Genomic DNA, 22,907 nt, shown 5'->3' with positions numbered 1-22,907 from the left:
ACGAAAACTGTTATTTTCTAATTGTTTTTAACTCTTTGACTGCCAAACATTATGCAAAAAACAACAACCCCAACATTGCCAGCTGATTTTGAGTATTTCAACTAATCTTTCAAGGCAAACAGAATATTGTGTTTTGACTATATATACACGGTGAGTACCAAATGGAGAATCGCGTTCCATTCTTTCATTAGAAAAAAAAGTTTTTTTCTACCTTATTCCGTTCTTTAGTAATCACCATTTGAAAATACCGGTAGGTAATTTGAGTGGCATTGAGCGAAAATTGAAAAGATAAGGAGAAAACGAGCTTTTTGTGAAAAGATACATTTTCTGCACGACATTGACTTTGACAATAATGAAAAGAGATACAATGCTGCCATCTGCTGGCCATAGTTAATGGCTGTTTTGGGATTTTATAACCCCAATGACAAGGCAGTGATGCACAAGACGTTGCGCTGCTCATTGAGACCCCCCCCCCCCGCATTAGACGTCTATTGACGTTATTGGCGGCATTCATTAGGATTTTCGCATATGTCATTAGACGTTTTTGGCAGTCAAAGAGTTAATTATGTTATTACTGTATGTGTTTCTTGAGGCTCAAGCCGATGTCAGAATGCACCCACATTCCATGATCAATGCCTCAACTCCCACCTTAAACATGTGATCAAACACACTTGTGGAAAAGGTTTTCATGTCCACGAAAGCATTACGCAACATCTGGTTGAAACGATGCCCGTGGGTCAGTCGCGAGTCAAAGTCTCCACTTCCTGCAAAGTCAATCTTGTCAAGTCTCTCCACTTGATCTTGTTGACAAGAGCGGGCTGCTATCTAAATGGATTGGACATGGTCTGTGCATTAATACCATCACTTGGAATGCGCTCGTCTCGCCAAAAATGAATACATCAAATAATGCGCACTGATTTGCTGTAAAAATCAACGCTGTTAATACTACAGCCTACACATATGAGACATCTCATTCCAACAGCACACTGAAGCACCGTTTGTTTATTTAGTAAGTACGTTTGTCAGTTTGTGAGTGAAAGCAGGGTCCGACTGTGTGTTTCTGACATTTTTGTACAAAAAAGGTCATAAGCACTTGCTGCTGGAATCCCAGCCATGCGCTTGTGTCAGCTTGGCAGCTGGGGAAAGAGATGTTCAACACAAAAGCTATTATTTGCAAGTCGCCGTTGTTCTGTGCCACTCTTTTTTTTTCTCGTATGAAATGAACTCTGAATAGCTTGCTGATTTACAGATGGGTGGGGGTGATTCCAGATCAAGCAGCACATGATGACATCATGTCTCAAACAATGAACCCACTAGACATAAACATAGGGAATAGTTAATATTACTGATGTTTAATAACACATTTTTCAGACTAAAACTAGTATGATACTGACAATGAGTACCAATACCACTAGTACTTTTGATACATAAAAAATAATTACCACATTGAGAGATAATCATGAAGAGGTTGTTTTTTTTTATTGCCGATGCATATGATTATTCACCAATGTGTTAAACCGCCAGTGTAGCATCACCTACTGGCAAGGAGGACATATTCAATTTCAGATTAATATTATTTTTGCTTCTAAAGGGAAGATTATTAAAACATTTCATTTACTACAATATATTCTATGCGTCCTCAGATTAATATTCGGTTTAACATTGCATTTGTGGAATATGAATTAAGCAGAGAAATCATCCATCTCAATGGGCGGCCCTTTTGCTACTTGCTGTCGACTGAAAATGACATCACAGTGCCTGAGGGCTCAGCTTGTGAACGTCTTATGACCAGAATAGGAAAACAGGTGAGCCGTGATTGGCTGATCGAGATGTCACTGATCTGTATATATTACCGGATAGCTGATAGCCCATCCATGCCCGTGCAAGCCGCTGAAGCCACAGGGCGGCCATTTTACTACTCCCATCTCGCAAGCAGACTACTGTATATACTATACGTATACGTACGGATTAGACATATACAGCTTGTTGGCTCTTCGTATATGGGTGGGGGTTGAAAGGTGTGGTGGTCATTATTTTTTAACAAGCGGACGGTATGTGCTGCTTTGAAGACCCTCTTTTTCTTTTATCGCTCAGTTCCTTAGACCCCAATGTTAGATTTGACCGAGGCATCTTTTGTTGAATCACAGTTATAGTTCTTTAACACAAAATATACAAGTTTCCTCCAATAAACATCATTAATCATATGATTTATACATGTATTTAAGGCAGGTTCTAAAATGTATGAAGTCGTCTTGTTTATGTTTAACAAATTTAAATCATCATAAATCGTGCTGTTTCCACTGATAAAAAAATATTTTTTTTGCCCTTGTAAATCTAACCTTAGTTTCTTAACTGTATTTACTTATTTTTTTTCAGTTATCATTTACTTAAAAACATTAGTTATATTTCAATGTGCTACTAGTTTTTTTCGTGTAATATTTTTTTACAGCAATTATTGAGGTAACTTTTATAATGAATAATTACGATTTATTCAGTTAATGTGTTTAAAAAAAAATTCAACAAAGACTTGGAGTTGTCTTTTTTTAATACAATTAGAATTTGGTAATCATTTCATGTTATTAATGTTTACTAAATACATTACCGTAAGAAACGTTATAATTACATTTAGTCAGAGTTACTTAATATTTTCCTACATGCAATCTTTAGTTGCATTATGTACATGTTACTTAATTGGAGTGAGTGCAAATACTTGCGAGAGTTTTTTAAAGTAAATCTGACAAGTTGGTTTTTATAGTGTACTAATAAGTACTGTCTCAAATCTTTTCCAATTTCGATACTGTAAACGTATAGGATCGTATGCCAAGAAACGTTTCTCGGAAGTGGTAATATGGCGGCCTCGTGGCTTCAAAAGTCTTGACCTATCAGCTGTCCAGTTATATACAGATCAGTGTTTTCAGTTGACAGCAAGTGGCAAAATGACCGCCCCCTGGGACGAATAAAAATGGTGGATTTTGATGTCTTAAGTATTGGTGGTTGTATCCATGGCCTTCATGAGTACCCGATACCTTGAAATAATGCCATATCAGCCATGACTGGGTGATAAATTTATAGCCAATGTTTAAATTTTGGACACATTGTTGGTTTAACCTTTTTCCACAAGTCATATTGATTATTGATTTATGTCTCCTTTTTGGATCAATGCAGTGCTTTGTGTGTGACTTTTAGAACTGGAAATATGTATTGATTTGACATGTAAAAAGCAGCCTCCATTCAAATTTAGACTCCCCAGCAACTTTTCGGAGAGAGTCATTATGTCGTTCATGATTATGAATTTATTATAAGAGCCGGATGTGACATCAAACTGACACACAAGCTTTTCAGCGAAGAAACAGCAGCCTCATATTAACAGATCCCATTTTTTAATGTCTTTACGTAATTCTTCCCTATTCCCCGGCCAAATGGTCGCCGCCGCTTCCTGTCCCGCTCATCTCTCAGCGTGTGGCGCCGAGATTTACACGTCCCTCTGCCCCGATGCCGTGTGTAACTGCGTGTGTGTGTGCGCGCCATGTGCTCTCTCCCGAAATTAGCGGAGGCACGACTCTGCTCGCCTTTGATAAAGACTGAATAGCTGCAGCTCGCTATATTAGGATTAGTCTTTGCAAACAGATGTTCCTCTTGCCTGCAGTCTTAAAACCAGATTCCCTCCCCCTGCACACAGCCAAAGATTAGCATTAACCTGACTAAATGAACTTTACACTCTGTTGCAGGCCTGCAGGGATAATACAACAAGTCGCATGCATTTATGTAACGTTTGCCTTTATTTTTAACATCTGCCTCACCAGAGAAGAGGGTAAGCGTGAACTTTTAGTTATGATCGCGTGTGCCTCGTGCCCGCGCCGCTCTCCCGCGTCAGGGACGCTCAGCAAATTGTTATATTAGCAGCGGCCAATATGGGAGGAGTGAAGCGTAACATTGCCTATTGACCTGCTGATTAAGCAGTCGCCGTTATTGCCCCCATCTAATCGCACCCGATTGCGCCCGCGGGCCGACTGACAGAGGAGCAACAGAGAGGCCGCGGTGCGTTAGCTGATTAACTCATTCACTGCCATTGACGGCTATAAACGTCAAAAATTACTATTTTTTATTCGTTTAAATTTTTTTCCACTTTCGTTAACAAGAGTATGAAAATCTAGATTTTTTTTATTGTACATTTAGAACAGATATAACATTTGTGATTAATCGTGAGTTAGCTATTGAAGTCAAGTGATTAATTAATATTAAACATTTTAATCGCCTGACGCGATAAAAAATTTTTTTTAATTAGGGGCATCAGGTGATTAAAATTTGTAATCGTCGCATGACTTCAGTAGTTAACTCACGATTAATCACAAATGTTATATCTGTTCTAAATGTACAATAAAAAAATTCTAGGTTTTCATACACTAGTTGACAAAAGTGTGGGGGGGGAAATGTTAAACTAATAGAAATAGTTCAAAATGAATTTTTGACGTTTATAGCCGTCAATGGCAGTGAATGAGTTAATCAGCCGCAGGACACACCGCGGTTTTCATACACTAGTTGACGAAAGTGGGGAAAAAAATGTTAAACTAATAGAAATAGTTCAAAATGAATTTTTGACGTCTATAGCCGTCATTGGCAGTTAATGAGTTAATGCAAAGTGTGTCCCTGCTCCGTTTTTTTTTTTGTAACAGCATCAGGCGCATGTCTAACTTTATTAGCGCTCTACATCATCACACTCCAAGATGGACAGCGCAGGCCGTGAGAGGTCTCCTTATTGATCTGTTTTCTTTTGAAGCTGATTCTTCTTTGTTCTCACGAGCTGCAAAGAAGGACCGTAATGCGGAAAGAGGAAAAACCCATCCAGGTCCAAAATCAAGGTTCCATATTATTTCTTGTTTTTTCCCTATACTTCCTGCTTATTTAATAGACATCATCGTGTCATGCCATTCCCTCTCCAAAAAAAAATCCCAACATTAAATAGACTTGCCGTTTAGATGACATTACATCACAGTGGCAAAGATAGATAAATTGAAGTCATTAATTGCCTCCGCCAAAGAGATTATAGTTAGCATCTCCCTCGCTTGTTTGTCTGACTGTCAGTAGGATTACACAAAAAGTAGCAGGCGGCTTGATTTTCATAAAAGCTGACGGGGCAGAGCGTGAGTAATGGAGGAAGCCGTCACATTTTGAGCGGATCCAAATCGCAGCGCAGATCCAGGAATTATCTTTAGCACTGCGAGACATTTTGTTGACAGAATGTTTGCAGGCATGAAACGATATTACAAAATGGGGCAAGGTGAAGAGACCCTCTCAAAATGACTCATTAAATCTGCTTAACAAGCAAACTGATTGATCTACTGCCTATGTATTTTGGGAACCATTGATTTGGGGGAGGAGGGGAATTTTATTTCATCAAACTGGCTTTCAGATGATATTTTATGTGTAAGCATAAATGAAATGAAGAAAAAGAAAAGGGTCCTTACATTTTATATTATTTTTTCATATGTTTTTACCCTTATGCTAGACATTCATAAGATATTGTTAAAAATGGAGCATAAATGTCACATTTTTTGTCATAGTTGGAATGGAAATAACGAGCTCTGAATTTTTTGATAAAGAAGAGTTAATTAAATGGCAATGGAAATTTGTTCTTTTGCACATAATATCTGAGTGGACCAGTTGTTGAACCGTGTAACATTCTGCTCTTTTGTGGCCTCGAGTGTTTTGGCTGAAATCCATTTCCGAGTCAACATCCAGAAAATGAGTTTGTGAATGCGCAGGACAGCTCCGGGGCTGAGACAGAGTCCGAGCAGCTTTTTTCCTCATTGCTAATGTTTGCCATCTTGTTTAGCAGAACAATCTGAGGTCGACTGTATTTGACTGCACAAATGTTTTTCCATCCAGTAAGCACCTTATCTGCCTCCAGGCAATATTGAATTAATGCAGAGAGAAAAGTGGAAGCGATGTTGTCTTTGCTCCATCTCCGTTAATTCCTTTCTCCAAATCCTGGAAGCTCCTCTGGGTCTTGTGCTAATGGATATCTGGCGTTTCTGGATGACACATCCATGACATCACAACACTATAGAAAAGATAATATGGTATATCATGACTAATACTGTAGGTGTAATATAAACACTATAAAATTGCCATGGAGTGAGGTTTGCATGGTGACATCTATTATCCTGGCATCCTCATACTGGTCAATGGAGACTTTTATAATGGATTTTGATTGCTTATTTGTGATTTCATTGTTGTTATTTCATGTTTTGTGTACAGCGCTTTGTTGCAGCTGCAGCTGTTGTGAATGTTGAGTTGAGACTTTAATCCATCAGACCTGTCAAAATGTACATGGGAAAGATGGTAAAGAGGCCCTTATCGAGCTATACGTCTTCGACTACCTCCCGCCACATAAAACCTGTGATATTCATTCATTCATCCATCCGTAGTGTTTGTCCTCATTTGAGATCATTGCCTCGACTGAGGCAAAAATATTCATGCTTTGGTATTTGTGCATTTTCACTTGCATATCAAATTAAGTCAAGTCATGATGACGGTTTTAACAAATATGGCAAAAAGTGATTTAATTTTTTGAAAATTGCATGCTCTCCCTTTAGGTTGAAGTACAGATTCTTGTGTTTTGAAAAAAAAGAAGATTTAACAGAAGTACAGACTAAAATGTGGTCAACTTGACATGACATATGTGCGTGTTCAAACCAATAAAAACGCATAATCTGGTTCATGTTTGGATTCTAGCTAATCCCAATCCCAAATTGATTTCCATGATGTTCATGTTAAAAATGTTTTACAACACGTTACAGCCATACTATCCTGGCGTCTACTATAACAAACAAAACATGAGATAACCCCCCCCCCTCCGCAAATAATATAAAAATCCATGTTGATCTTATGTGGGGAATAAATAAATAAATAAATAAATGACAAATTTGCCCAGCAGAAAAAAATGCAGGTCTGAAAGGGTTAATTAACCTGGGTTCGATGGAACCCCAGGGGTTCGGTGAGTCACTCTCAGGGGCTCTGCAGAGGTCAAGACGCACACCTGACTCAAATGATTCGTGATGATACGACCCGCTTGTCCATCATTGGCTGCAGGTGCATCATGCTACTTTGCTTGGCCTATCTGTGCTGCAGGGAATTTGAGGCGCTCAGTAGTCGACTTGTGACTGTTGTGATGGTATGTGGTCTGATTTTTTTTTTCTTCCTATTTTAATCCCATCATACTAAATATGTCGAGCAGAAAAAGAAAGTGGTCGGATGAATATGTGCAATATGAATTCACATTCACAATGGATGGATGGGTGTATAATGGACTGTATGGTGTTCCACAGGGTTCCTTCCTGGGGCCTCTGCTGTTTTCATTGTATCTTCTGCCCTTGGGTTTTATCTGGTTTTAAAGTGCCAGTCCACCTGCAGGGTCTTTGTGACATTAAATCCCACTATAGATTTATTTTAAATGTCAGTTTAACCAGCAGGGCGGGCGGGAGTACCGTGGCCTTTGGACGAGCAAGAACGTCCCCAACGTGTTGTTCTTCCCTTTCGGTAGCCTCAGGCCGGTTGTCCTGCTGTGACACAAATGTATTGGATCGCTTTTGTTGTGCTCTGATGGAGGGCTGTTGTTTTTATTTGTCCCACTGACCTCAGGATACACCCCAGCCCGACCGCTGGCTCCGTCACAGCCGCCTCCTCTGCGAGCACCGTTCAGGGCAAGCCGTCACTCCGCCGCATCAAGGGCCGAATCCACAGGAGCAAAAGCCTGGACAGCATCGACCTCCTGGACTCGAATGTAAGTCTACTAAGATGGAATATTGAAAGTCAGCATGATAGCGCACATATGACAAACGTCCCGTATCTTTTACTTCTATCATTATTTTAACACACTAAAAAAGTCCAAGTAGCTATAACTTAGCAATAACTAACAAATAATTGCATGAAAGCTATTAAATATGGAGGACCAAAACTGCCAAAATTAAAAATAATAAAATAATAAAATAAATAAATAAAAGTGAAAATAAAAACGGATATAAAAAAAATAATTAATACAAATATATTTATTTATGTATATATATATATTTTTTTCAACATATATATATTTTTTTATTTAATTTACGAATTTTATTTTTTTATATACGTTTTTTTATTTTCACTTATTTAGTCATTTATTTATTTAGAATTTTGGCAGTTTTGGTCCTCGATAATTAAAGTGTTGTCTACTTTAAAAAAACCTTTGTCCAAACAATTACTTTTTTTGGGGGGGGGGGTTGCTTTGTGTCAACAGACATTGTTTTAAGTATAAAGAAATAAAAATTAAAATGAGTCTTAATGCAGATCAATGTACTTCCTTGTTGTTGCCAGATGGAAGCATAGAGTGCAGACGGTGTAAGCCTCACGGGAGTAATTTGGGGTTGACAACTAAGCTAACTGTGAATTCAGCTCAATGCTCCACCTCATTAAAGTACATAAAAAAAGAAGGGGGGGGGTGTGAGCTGCTTGAATTATTGATACCAGCATTGGTCAGCAGTAGTGTTGAGGCCTTTGGGGATTTGAATGACTGTAAGATAAAAGATTAAAAACCAGTAGTCAGCAAAAAACTGCTTAAAACTGTGTTTGGAGAGATTGCGCTTTGGGGGGAAAAAAACGTTACAGTATTTGTAATACCACTTTGAGTGTTTATCGTCCCTCCCTGTAAAGCTTAGTGGTGGTGTGATGTGTGTGTAACAGGCCCAGAGCTTAAATCTGCTCTCTGACATGTTGATTTATTAAAAACGGTAGAAGTATTACAGCACTGGAAATCTGACAGCGTACATTATCTATGTTAAAAAAACAACAAAGTGAACTCCGAACTATTGAGCAAAAAAGACCTACATTTCAAATGTTATTATAAGCATTGCAGTGATATAATGGAGGTGGATGCTTTTAGCCTTGATTTCATGTGTACTTAGCGAACATAAGCCCTTATCTGAATGCGAAAGGTGAAAAGTGTGACTGTTATTCTCATACAGTGCAGAAACACTCTTTGTCTTGCTGTCAACTTGCTTGTGTTTAGTTCCCGCTTTCCACCCTGATTGTTCATGTCTGTGTGTGGACACGCCCCCACTCTTTTGCATAGCTGTGCCACTAGGGGGTGTGCCAAAAAATCGATTCTCATAAGAATCGCGATTCTCATTTAGTACCATTCAGAATCGATTTTAAATGTCCCAAAATCAATTTTATTTAAATTATATTATGCTGTCTTGCCTTTGTCTGTGTGTGTCTTTATTTGGAGCGCTGTTCATGTTGTACCCGATTTGGCCACTTAGGGGCAGTGTGGTTCCACGCGGTCTATTACACTGTTAAGTTGTAGCCACATTAGAGAGTAGAAGGAAAAAGTCACAATTCAAATAAAAGTTGTTTTTTTGCAGTGTTATTTTGAGTGATAAAAGTGCTGCATTAGCTAATTAGCATTAGCGAGTCAGACTGGAGTAGATCATTACAATTCCTTACACATCTTTAGATTGAAGCAAAAAACATTGTCAATCAAAAATCGTTCTTAATCGAAAATTTATTCTGAATCGAATTGCACACCCAAAAATCGGAATCGAATCGAATCGGGAGACATTCAAAGATTCCCACCCCTATGTGCCACAGCCCAGTGTGGTACGTTAAAAAAATAGTTTTAAGATGAAGGTAATAATGATAATCAATGAATTGATTTTTGTAATGATTCAGAGGTTTCGCTGCATGCTGTTGTCATATTTATGAACACTTACCTGCGCCACAACTTAGATCTAGTTTCACCTGGTCTAAAGTCAAGTCTTTTGTTAGGCGTTCCGGCAGGGGCGTGGAAAAGAACGCTTAGCATGGTGCAAAATATGTAAACACGATAAAATAGACACGCCGAGGCGCGAAAACGAAGATACGGCAATTTTTACGCCAAGCGCACATGCAATGTCTACAAAAAAATAGAGTCCAAAGAGTTTTTCGTCAGCATGTACTTTAAGGCTCCACTGTATTTTAATGCGTAACTCATTCACTGCCATTAACGACTATAGACGTAAAAAATTCATGGGGAACTATTTCTCTTAGTTAAAAAAAAAAAATTAATTTCATTTTATTTTTTATGAAAACCTAGCAAAACATTTTTTATTGTACATTTATAACAGTTATAAAATTTGTGATTAATCGTGAGTGAACTATTAAAGTCATGAGATTAATTACAAATACAAATTTTAATCCTCTGACACCCCTTATTTTAAAGTTGTTGTTTTTTATTAGGGGCGATTACGTTTTTTTTAATTGTAATTAATCACATGACTTCACTAGTTAACTCACGATTAATCACAAATGTTATATCTATTCTGAATGTACAATAAAAAAAATCTAGGTTTTCATACTTTTGTTAGCAAAAGTGGAAAAAAATGTTAAACTAATAGAAATAGTTCAAAAAAATTTTTGACGTCTATAGCCGTCGATGGCAGTGAATGAGTTAATAATAATCAGTGTTTTGAGTGGACTGTATTCTGAGGAGGAGACACACCACATTGTAGCCATTTGTCTCTACATCCTGCCACTCACAGCACCCTTCAAGACGCCACAATCTCACCCGAGACCGAGGATTCATCTCAGGGCGTTTTTTCCTCGGTATATTTCTCAGTGCAGTCCGTGTGCGTACGTGCGCTCTAGTGGAAAAGTTGCTGACGTACCCGGACTCAAATGCAGCTGATGGAAGGAGCGCTCGGCCTCACAGTGAGTGATGAGACTGCAGGATGCTGAGCTTGACGAGCAGTCTTCATTGCTTCCTGTCACAACACATGCAGACCTGAAGCCGAGCCAGTGGATGTCCCGCCGGAGTGTTTTAATAGGGCCTCTGGCTGGGCAATAAATCTCAATGAATTCGATTAATCGTCATTTTAAAAATCGAATCGTTGAAAATGTGCTAAATGGCGTCATCGAGTTTTGTCTTCTGGATTTTATTAAAAGCTGTTGTTTCTCTTACATCCAAATGTTATTGTTAATTGTAATTTTAGTTACCAACTACTTAATTGTGGCATTTAAGCACAAACAAGGGCTGGACTGGCCATCTGGCGTACAGGGCAGATGCCCGGCGGGCCGATGCAGTGCTTTTTAGTTAATATTTTCTTCCATTTTACCTCAAGAGACCGGCCCACAATTTAGAATATAGACAGCAAATTTAACCAACATAAGTCAGAATCCCAGAGCCGATTCTTTTTGTGCCAGTCCAGCCCAGGCTGTTTAGAAACAGTAGCCTATACAGTATTGTTGTCTGAACATTTTGCAAAGGAATTATTTTTGAAGAAATTAAACCTTTAAAGGGATACTTGACTCATTGAGCCATTTTCAGCTCTAAATTTTTTTTGTATTTTGTCCAGAATGAATTTGATAACTTCATTATTTTTCTTGTACAATTATTACTTTGAAATATATTTTTTTCCCACTTGCTGTTGATTGAAGATGACATCACCTGTGCTGAGGAAATAGGTAATGACCAATCAAGGCTCACCTGTTTTCTGGGTTTGGTCAGCAAACTGAGCAATGATTGGTCGTTACCTACTTCCTCAGCACAGATGATGTCATCTTCTGTCGACAAAAAGTGGAAAAATGTTTTTTTAAAGGTATAAATTGTTCATAAAATCACATTCATTCTGGACAAAATATTAACTTTTTACTGCTGAAAATGGCTCGATGAATCAAGTATCCCTTTAAATAAATATTGTTGGGGTTTTTTTTAGATTAAAATCTTAATCGTCCTGAATGACTGAAAAAAAAATCTCCATTTTATATTTCGGCCATATCACCCAGCCCTAATAGTAATAAATAACGGATTAATCAGCTAGGCAATTTAATTGGCTAATATTAGCTCTGTGAAAATCGGCAAAAATCCGTTTTTTCTTCTTCACTTTAACACATTACAACATAACGTAAAGATAATGACATTCAAACATTCCTTTCACGAAAAATGGCAAAAAAATACACGAATAAAAATCTGCCGATTTTTTTCTCATAGATGTTTGATTTCAAAGATGCGAATTAAAGAGCACAAAAAAAGGAGAGTGATGATGACGAACCATTTACTCGGAAAGGCGGCCCAAAAAAAGAAGAAGAAAAAAAAGGAATCAGCATAAAAAAAAAAATCCATATCAGTCAAACCTGAGTTTTTAATTAGGCTGGTGAATGTTTTGTTTGGGAATGTGAGGAGAGTGAATCAATGCAGGCACCTAACTACCACCAGCAAGCATAAAATAATCAATAGTAGTTTAATACTTAGGCTTGTATCGATTGCTTTTTTTTTTCTTTTTTTCTTTTTTAGGTTTCTCTCTTGATAGTCAGAGGAGGACTTTGGCACCTGGCCCACTCCTGCTGTCATTTGTGTTGGCAAGCGGTGCGAGTGTTCACTGAGAGCTTGAATCAGATTTTAATGCTAAGGCTGCAGAAAATACATCAGAGAGGGAAACCACCGTCTTTTATGCACCGGATGCCTTTGTGTTTGCCGTTATTTGGACAATTTGAAAACAGCAGCATCAACTGTGCTGCTGGGTGCTTCAGGCAAATGCTTTTAGATTGTTTTGTTTAATTCACTCTGTGACAATACAAAAAAAAGAATTATGGCAAATAATTGTGTCATATTGAAATGAATGGAAATACCACTAATCTGTTCCAGTATGCCTAAAGAACCCAATAAAAAATGTTGTTCTGGTTGGTGTGACTTGGCCACCGGGGGCAGTATAACAAAATTATACGACTAAAATGTTCCCCAAAGAATTTGCAATGAGCGTCAATTATGTGCAGATTTTCACTATATTGTTAATTTGTTGTGTTATCTTTGACATGGTGCACCACGTGTCTATGTCTACTAGTGGTGCAACGGATCATCAATGATCCGTGGTCGGTTCGGAGGGGGGGGTTAAAGTGTGCATTTTCAGTCGATAACATTCTGACATGATATGTCAAGGAAGCTGAAACGTACTCAACGTAACAGGCTAAGCCTACATTCAAAATAAAGTTTACAAAATACAGTCATCCATTGACGGCAATGCAAATAGCCTTAATACACTTTTACTTTGAAGTTGGCCCACGTCGTAGCGTGATGGCTAGCTTGACTTCCCTTTTTAGACGTTTCTTTGATTGACATTGTGGTTGCGACCAACATCAACTCAACGCTATCCCGAACTCATGTTCAATCGCTAATTTAGGACGCTAAGAAATCGCTAATTAATTACGCCCACATTGTATGCAACGGCAGAAGTCTCCGACGTAAGTGGCTAGCGGCTAGCTGTTAGCATGACCAGCTGGTACTTGACTTACTTTAATTCTTTTTCAATATTCTGGACCACGGCTACTTTGTAATTCACTCTCCATGTTTAAAGGGAATGTGCCGTAATTGCACGTTGAGGTCTAGAATGAATTTTTTTTATTATATATATATATATATATATATATATATATATATATATATATATATATATATATATATATAAAACATTTTTTATTAATTTTTTTGTGGAAAAAGGTGTTTTACAAAATAAATGAAGACACTAAATCCTAAACGGCTATATTAGACATTTTGAATATATATATATATATATATATATATATTTATTTATTTATTTTATTTAATGAAAAACGCACTTTACAAAATAAATGAAGACAAATTTTTATTTATCTTTCTTTTTTTTTTTTGCTGATCCGAAAAACGATCCGTTCCGTGACTCAAATCCGTGATCCGATCCGAACCGTGCCTTTTGTGATCCGATGCACCACTAATGTCTATGGCATGTTGCATTGTTTGTTAGCGTTAACTTCACTGACTTTTCTAAGACACTCTTTGTCTTGTATCACAAATTTCTGCTGTGAAGACAAAGCAAAAAAAAATTGTCCGAACGACTGCTTGGATCTTGAAAAAAATCGCAAGTCCGGCCACGCGTATCTCAAGGCACCACTGTATGCCACCACTTTTGTCATGGTCTCTTGTCAAGACTACTACCTGCTCTATTGCTCTCCTGTAAATGCATCATAGCTGCAAATGGTCTGATTAAGCAATCCCTTCTAAATTACCACCCAAAAAAAAAAAGCCCAATGTAAGCATTTATTCACCTCTCAGTCAGAGTCAGAAAGTGCTGCTGATGCATTTGCGGTGAGTGCGGCTCCGACCGAATGAGCCAATCTGCATATTCAAGACCCGTCGGAGGGAGGTTGTCCCATGTGACGAAGGTGTGTGAGGGTGAACCTGAGTGAGACGCGCCATGCACGAGGACTGTGGAAAGCGAGGGGGAGGAGCTGGGAGCGAGAGATTTATCTGTAGGAGGCCTTATTGAAAGGTGGGATAGAGAGAAGGGGGGGTTCTTTGATTGGAGGAGCACATGATTTTCTCGAGGTGAAACAGGACTGTTGCGTAAGAACAGTCAGAGAATTTATGTGGTTTTTTTTCATGAGCGTAGAGGGATGGTTAAAAAAAAAAAAAAAGGCGGAGTTGGCCATCCGTGATGCATGCAAAGGTTGCGTGTGTGGTAACACAGGCTGCTCGGAGGGGACGGCAGATGTTGCGCACGTTTCTGGAGGGTACGACTCAGGGGCAAGGCCTGTCTATTATGTGTCCTCCAATGGGACATATGGCAGGTTACTGAAGGCGCTCAGTGTGCTTACAGTACCATATCCGTGGCGCAATATGGAGCCTTTGCATGCAACTTGGGACTGGGTCGGGGTTTAACGCAATGGCGGCTTGACGGAACGGCCCCCGCTCGGACTTTCTTACTTGAATGAATCATAAAAGTGATATACAGTAGTCTGCCTCACGTTAATTAATTTATTCACAACAGTCTGTTCTCCTCATTTCGTAGCGTTCCTCACAGCTGCGCTGCTTCTAATGTATTTTATTTATTTATTTATTTTATTTTAGCCTGTGTGCTGTCGTGTCACTGTATCAGTATATACCGTCCACTGATTGGCCGTTGCGAGCAAAATTTGAGATTTCCAACTTAAACTCGCAGAAATGTTGTTAACAGTCAGCACACGTTATACGGTATAATCAGCATCTCTGGTGAGTATGTGCAGAAAATATGATGAGGGTGAGGTTGAATCCGCTTTTATCTTCTTTATTTTTCAAACAGATGTATTTTACATGAAAATCATTTTCATATTCAAGGATGGACAAAAAAAAAGTCTTTGAATCTAAATATGCTGTCTATTTGATGGTTTTTACGTCAATTCCAATATTTTACTCAAGTAATTATCTGTTACAAGTAGGGGTGTCAGGCGATTACATTTTTTTTATCGTAATTAATCGCATGACTTCAATAGTTCACTCACGATTAATCGCAAATTTTGTATCTGTTCTAAATGTACACTAAAATATTTTTTTCCTAAGTTTTCATACTCTTGTTGACATCAAAGTGGAAAATATACAAATTAATAGAAATGTGGACGCACCTATAAGTAATTGATACAGTAATTTCATAATAATTAATAAAATTTAGTTAAAATTAAAAAGATGTACTTCCGTTCCGTCTTCAATTCCGCTTATCCGGGGTCGAATCGCGGGGGCAGCAGCTTTAGCAGAGAAGCCCAGACTTCCCTCTCCCCAGCCACTTCAGCCAGCTCCTCCGACGGAAAAAGATGTACTGTACTGTAAAAAACGAATGTGATATTGATTTGTGTTGAGGTCATTTTCTGCCACTAGATGGCATAATTGCATTTGTAAGATGGTGACAGCTCAGTGCATTTTTCTTTTCATACTAATAGCAATCTAATCTTGAACCTGAAGTAACTTGTGAAATTCTGCACATTTTTAAAATTGTGCAACACAACTTGACCCCAGTCTCCACAAATATATGAATTGTTATTTAATTTATTAATGCTAAATTTTAACGTGGTGTGTTGCTTTCCCAGTAAGGGTCGGTCATTAATCGCGCATTAAAAAAATTTGTGACTTTAAATAAACTCAAAATTAATGCACTAATTTTGACACCCCTAGTTACAAGCTTTGTAGAACATAGTAGAAAATGTGATTAAATCACAATTAATCACAATTAATTATAGAATATTTGGTGATTAATTAGTTTTTTTTTTCAATCATTGTTTAACATCACTAATGCGATGCATGATTAAATATAGATTGCATAAATTATTAGAGAAATACTGAATTAAAACTATAAGCTCTATGATTGGCCGGCAACCAGTAACACAGCTCGTCTTAGTTTTGTGTTGCAGTTCCAGTTGAGCCCCATAAAGTCTGCCTAGCAACTGGCAACAGGTGGTGACATGAAATCTGGAAACGCTTGCTGTGTTGCTTAATAGTTGCTCGATATCAGTTACTCAAACATTTGACTAGGTTGTTGCAAATCCAAGTCGACAAGTGAGTACTGTAGTTCTCCTTGTACATAGACTGCTTAAGCAGTTATTGCACCGCCAATGTGTTATATATTTATATTGTAAATAATTAAATACATGTGGAAATTAAGATTATTTCTGAAATTGCTTTCCCCGGTACAGGAATCTCTTCCCTATTTCATTCCTTGAAGGAATTCATTATGAGGATTAGAACTGGCGGAGGCTTCCCTTGTCAGGGGGAGATTGAAGAAAAAAATGCGTCCTTCTCGATTGTTTTTATGGCCAGGATTGTGTTCCTCATATCCAACAAATCATTATATGAGAGAAGACTAGAAACCGCATAAATCCCAACGACTCTATTGCCTTACACGGGTGATTTATAACAATAGGGCAGAGCTGGACAGTAAGCGGCATCAGCATCCAGATTGGTGAAAATGTAGCACTAAACCAACATCACGTAATATGTTCCATTGCCTGCACAAGCATGGATCCATTTATGTACCACAACAACCTCTTTTCATGATTTGGGATTTTTTCGACAAGTGCCCGCTGATGTTATTCCTCCTCCGTGTGAGCGCTCGACTGGGGGTCAAGTGAAGGACAATCAGGTGGATGATGTAATGTTTGTGCGAATGAAGACGGTGGCCATGGTGGTCAAGTCGAGCAGGAAGAATGAAGCACTAGGAAGGTTGTCCTAAAACAACCGTTTCAATCAATAGACGCTCTGTAAATTATGCATGCTCTATGCTGTAGTCAGATTAATTTATATTGGCTTGACGGGCAATCTATAAAATGACGTGTAAATGTCATATAAGAAAGGGTAGTAGTTGGAATGCATATCATGTACAATAATTAGCAAAAAGCCATCATCGGATTTGTTGTTCTGTGAATGCTTTAAAGTGGAAGTCAACCTTAAACATTTATTGACAATAATATCTTATATGTGACCTCACTAGTCTAAACTTGACATTCTGATTAATATTACATTTGTGGAATATGAGTTATGCAGTAAAACCCAGCCGTTTTTATCCATCTCGGGGGGGGGGGGGGGGGGGGGGGGGGGGCATTTTGCCACTTGCTCTCGACTGAAGATGACATCACAGTTGCTCAGGGCTCAGGCAACGACCAATCACAGCTCACCTGTTTTCTGAAGCTGCGCTGTGATTGATTGTTACCTGAGTAGCCTTAAATTGCTCTCTGTGCTATTTTTGTAGTGTGTGGATCTACTTTTCAAAGCGCAGTTATCCGCTCCTCAAGTGCCGCGTCACTGCAAGAATGCGCGGAGTGATATGTTTTTCCACTTGTCTGTGATTTGCCTTAGTTGATTCACGTCCGCCTCAGTAAAGAGTTGCATAAAGCCAAGCTTCGAGCTTTCCTCCTCATTAAGTTGTTAAAGACACAACAATTTTCGTTTACTAAAATTGGATTCAAACTAAAATACAATCAATGACTAAATTATGACTAAAACTTTCATTCATTTTAACTAAAACTAAATTATTATTTTTTTGTCAAAATTAATACTGCTTGTAGATACAGAGACTGTTGTGAAGAAGCTATTATACCAGCCAACCAAGACAATGAGATAACGACGTGTTTTTTTTTACTAACTCAAATGTCACATTTATATCTTACAACCGAGCACAATTGGCGTGTCCAACATATGAACTGTTTCTTCACTCCAATGAATGAAATGAAAGCGTGCGTGTCCATGCTGTGCATTCCCAAGCACGTCTGCTTTGTTGCTTCTGAATGCGTGCATCATGCAGCGTGTGTCGCTGGACATGTGTGCATGTATCGTTGATGCCCAGGGAGGTAACCATATGCTGTTTAGACTCAGGAGCTTCCATCCCTGCAAACCAGCGAGTAAGAAAAGCCCGACTCCTTTGCTGCGTCTCCCTTCACACGGATTTCATTGCTCACCGTGTTGAAATCACAAAATGTCCTTTTTCATGCTTGTTTTCCCACCGCCCCATCTTGGCTCTCACGGGGCTTGACATGGTCAGGCACAGTTTAAATGTCAGCAGAAGTCCTGCAGAGGGCAGAGTTTTACTTGCTCGATCCTCAGGAGAACCCTGACGTCCACATGGCACAACAGAGGAAGTCATAAAGATAAGGAGGTTCCCGTGAAGCCATAAAAGGCATGTTGGTTCCAGCAGGATGAAATTCATTTTCAATAAAATGGCTTTAAAGTGTCAAGAAAGAGGAATTTGGACTATAGATTCTTGGCAGGAATATTGCACCGGTTGGATTTTGGATTCATAAATTATTTAATACAGTGTACATTTTTTTGCCGACTCGTTGTTTCTTCTTTCTGCAGTATAATATATTTGTCTTTTTTTCTGCTTTACTATCATTATTACTCACCACGGTCTGCCACAATACTGCTGATCCATCTTTATCACCAAAGCGAGGCATTCCCCCCCCCAAAAAAATTGTTCATTGCTCAGAACCAAACAACTCAACACAACATTTTGCTTTGTGAAGACCTCGCTGCCATACATGCACTGACATTAACTGATTGGAATTGCTGGTCTTTATTAGCTTAGCAAGGATAAACATACTTTGGGTGATTGCTTCTTTGCTAGCGTACACGAGGACGTGGTTGGATCCCCGGAGATTTATTTGGGACGTCTGCACTCACAGCACAGCCTGGTGGTGTCACATGATCCTCAGGCTACTATGTGAGGTCATATCAAGTCACCTGATCAGTCTGAGCTCTCAGCTGTTGCTTTCTAGAAGGGGGAAAAAAAAATTGAGATTATGGGTGTTATCTGAAGAAATAGTGATGCAACGGATCATCAACGATGTGGGTTTTTTTTCTCCGAGTGAATTGCTTCAGAATTTAGCTTTTAAATCCAGGAGTCAATAAAACTGGATTTGTGCATTGTAATATTTTGTCACTTTATAATATTATTTTTATATGTGCTTTACCAAGCGTCATTTAGCAAATTAGCATTGAACCACATTTTATAACACAATTAACACCCAATAAACTTTGAATATAGCTTCCTTGGTGCTAATATATAGTCAGGTCCATAAATACTGGGACACCACACAGTCGTCTTCTTTTTGGCTCTAAAAACAACTACAATGGTATGTGAAATGAAACAAATGCTTTATTGCAGCATCTGCTGGAATAATCCAGTACTGGACATCTGCTCTACATTGTATTGTAGAGTGTACTTTGAGGCAAAGTGAATTACTCCAACTGTACACCGACCGATCTGTCAATTAGTTAACTAGATAAAATGTCATAACCCAGGGTCTGCAACCTGCGGCTCAGGAGCCACATTTTTTTCTTTTGTCCCAATCCTATGGCTGCGCCTTGTGGATCTCTAAAAAAAATTGTAGAAATTATATATTTTTTAACATATTTATTTTCATTTTTTAGATAAAATATTTAAATTAATTAATGATTTGTATAAAAATGAACAATTACATTTTCAAAGATTGTCAAAGTCCACATTTTTGAGCTGTCAGAAAAAGAGAGACATGAAAGGTAGCAAATAAGTTTTTTGTTTTTTTAACTAAAAATTTCCAAAAAGTGATCATAAAATGTCCAAAAAGGAAAATGAATAGCAGAAAATGACCATGAAATTGACAAAAATGGCAGAAATGAAAATGTGAAAATAAGCTGGAAAATGTTGGGGGAAAAAAATCCTGAAAATTACTGTAAAATGTCAGAATTTAAAATGAAAAAAAAAAACAGAAAAGAAACAGTTTAAAAGTATAAAATGTCCAATGACAAAATCCCGAAAATTACCATAAAATTTCCACAAAATTGCCCCAAAAAAAGAAAAATAACATTTATTTAAGAAAAGGCTGGAAAGAGAATGTACAAAAAGTAATCATAAAATGTCCAAAACCAAAAAAATATATATTGAAAATGAAGGAAGAACACAATAAAAAATTACCATAAAATGTCCATCAAATTGCCAAAATGTCAGAAATTTGACAGAAAGGAAAAACACAAGACAAAAGGTAGAAAGAAATGAATCTCAAAGCATTGTATGCCGCATATGTTTCTGTTATAATGCAGCTCTAATTTGCTCATTGGCCCTCAAGTACATTAGACTAACACGAACAACCTGTTTTGCTCATCACAATGTCCAAATGTTTTGCGGCTCCAGACAGTTTTTTAAATTGTTTATTTGCCCTAAAATGGCTCATTTGACCGTAACGGTTACTGACCCCGTCATAGCCCACCAAGAAAAGTGTGTTATCGAATCTAAATGTTGATATGAAATGCTATTGAAAGGTGTGTGTGTGTGTTTTATGTGGAGCGCTCAAATGCTTTAAAATCCAACATTAGATTGACTTCAATGAAAAGGCTGGCCACCAAACCGAGATGTGTTTCTGCTGCATTTTTTTTTACAGCTGTTCGTCCTCACCGCCAAGGGCGCGTTCCGTCTTCCTACGCATACGAGGCACCGTTAGATTTTTTTTTACTGCTGACTTTACAAGGTAGCTTATGCTTCCTAGATCGTGGGCCCCTGTCTGTTTCTCGGTGTGGGATGCGTTTTGAAGCCTTGTGAAAGGAATTTCTGTCCTGATGTTACAGGCTGCGTGTCAAGCTAGCAGGGTGATTTTCATGCAAGAGGGCAAACACTGAGCGCAAGGACAACAGAGAAATCACAGAAACGCAAAGTGGCGAAAGCGCACCTTTATGGGGGCTACATCTTGCATTTTTTACTACAGATCAGATGAATTAATTTCCTGCCGCACTATGTTTAACAACTGCCATGTCATTTGATAGTAGTAGCCACACCAATCGTTGCTTAGTGCGCTGTTTTCTTGACCTGCGCAGCAAAGAGGTGACACATTCACCATCGGGGGCGGCCGACATGCTGACAATTCCTCATTTTGCTCTTTTTTCCACTCGTGCGATTCGGCCCAGCAAGTTTGGGTTGGGCTCAAAATGCTGATGAGGATGGAGGCTAACGTTGTTGTGTTGCACGGCATGTGAAACTCCCTCTGCGCTGTCAGAGCCAGTGAGGCAAACAGTGTTGTAGCTTTAGCAGAGGGTATTTCAAGGGCTTCAACAGAGGAAGATAAAGCGGGCGCTAAGCTCACGTCAAAGCTGTACAGACTCTTAAAAGTTTGCTTTCATGCATTTCCACAGGGCCTTTCTGCTCCAATACTTCAGCTGTACTGCATGATAACAGATGATGACTTTGAGCCATTGGTCTTGCACAGTGACACTATCCTGCTTAGTGGCCCAAGGTGTGCCTATTAAAACTGCTTAAGGGTGCAGGCCAAGAGACATGAATTGTGTTGTACTATGCACATTCGAGCGGAACCATTTTTTGGGGGGGCGGCTAATAGTGATATATTTTTCCTTTTCAATATAGTGATTGCGACTTAAAAGGTCATTATTTTTCAAGGTCTTGTTCCCATGTATTTTTAAGAAACACAAGCAATAAAATAATGTGTATTACAATAAACAATATAATGTTATGGTTTCATAGGTTAGGCTTGTGCTAAAATAAAGGCAAACAAACCATGAATTAATATGAATTAAAATTAATATACAAACTTTTTTTTTACAAAAAAATGTCTATGCACCTCTTCTACTCTAAATACAGCATTCCGATTAATATTGCTTTTGTGGAATATTAACTCATTTGCTCCAAAAAACGTATAAATACATTCTATTTTGAATATGACCATGCTCCCAAAGGCATATTTATAAATTTTTTAATGTTTTTTTAATACTACAGCATAAAGAAGACTTTGATGCAGCCTCTGAACTGAAGAGAATGCTTGAAGAAATGGTAGTTATTACAAAAAACGGCCAGCAGGTGGCAGCAGCGTATAAGAGATCAACCACAGTCATGTTGAAAAAAGCTCTTTCCCCCAATTTTAAAAATACTTGTGAATAATGATGAAACTTAGCTATATTTTAATGCTAATTGCTGCAAAACGGAAACAGATAGAAATAGACTCTAATCTTTTGTTTCTATAGCAAGAGAACACAATTTTTTGTGGGCTTTGCAAAATCAGTCACAATCCAGTAAAACAGCCGGGAGCGAAAGGAGTTGCTCCAGTGAAGATGTCTGGGAGTGAATGAGTTAATTAAGTAGAAAAATCCACCCGTTTTTACCCATCCAGGTGGGCAGCCATTTTACCACTCGCTGTTGACTGAAAACGACTTCACAGCTGCTCAGGGCAATCACGGCGCACCTGTTTTCTGAGTTTGGTCATGCTCAGGTGGGTTTGGTCATGTGATGTTCACAATGCAGAGCCGGGATTGCTCGTTACCTGAGCCCTGAGCAACTATGATGTCCTTTTCAGTTGACGGCAAGTGGCAAAATGGCCGCCTCCTGAGATGGATTAAAACGAGTGAATTTTGCCTATGTATTGTGCAAACACAATATTAATCTCAATACACTGATTAGACGAGTGGGGCCGCATTGATAGAACATGTAGTGAAGACAGTTTTGAGCTGACGTCCCCTTTATCAACAAATAAAATGTACACGCGTACATGAATTTGTTCAGCTCTCCATCCTTGTGTGGATCCTATGTTGTTTCTCCACGGGATGTCAATAAGATCAATAAGACTGCTTTTGTTGATCTCATCCTTAT

At 38.4% G+C, this 22,907-nt stretch overlaps 1 protein-coding gene across 10 annotated transcripts in view; it reads left to right on the top strand.

Moving 5' to 3' along the window:
- tjp1b (tight junction protein 1b) overlaps window positions 1-22,907 on the top strand; it is a 79,102-nt gene that overhangs the window by 21,452 nt on the left and 34,743 nt on the right. For all 10 annotated transcript variants that reach the window (XM_086072765.1, XM_086072770.1, XM_086072775.1 and 7 more), the window contains one exon: window positions 7,642-7,783. In XM_086072765.1, coding sequence (XP_085928891.1) covers window positions 7,642-7,783 — 142 coding nt within the window. The remainder of the gene's footprint in view (window positions 1-7,641; window positions 7,784-22,907) is intronic.

The sequence above is a fragment of the Leptonotus elevatus genome, chromosome 4, assembly GCF_054856555.1.
Source record: "Leptonotus elevatus isolate MCC_2025b chromosome 4, RoL_Lele_1.0, whole genome shotgun sequence".
In the NCBI taxonomy this organism is placed as follows: Eukaryota; Metazoa; Chordata; class Actinopteri; order Syngnathiformes; family Syngnathidae; genus Leptonotus; species Leptonotus elevatus.
This window is presented reverse-complemented; position numbering and strand designations above follow the sequence as displayed.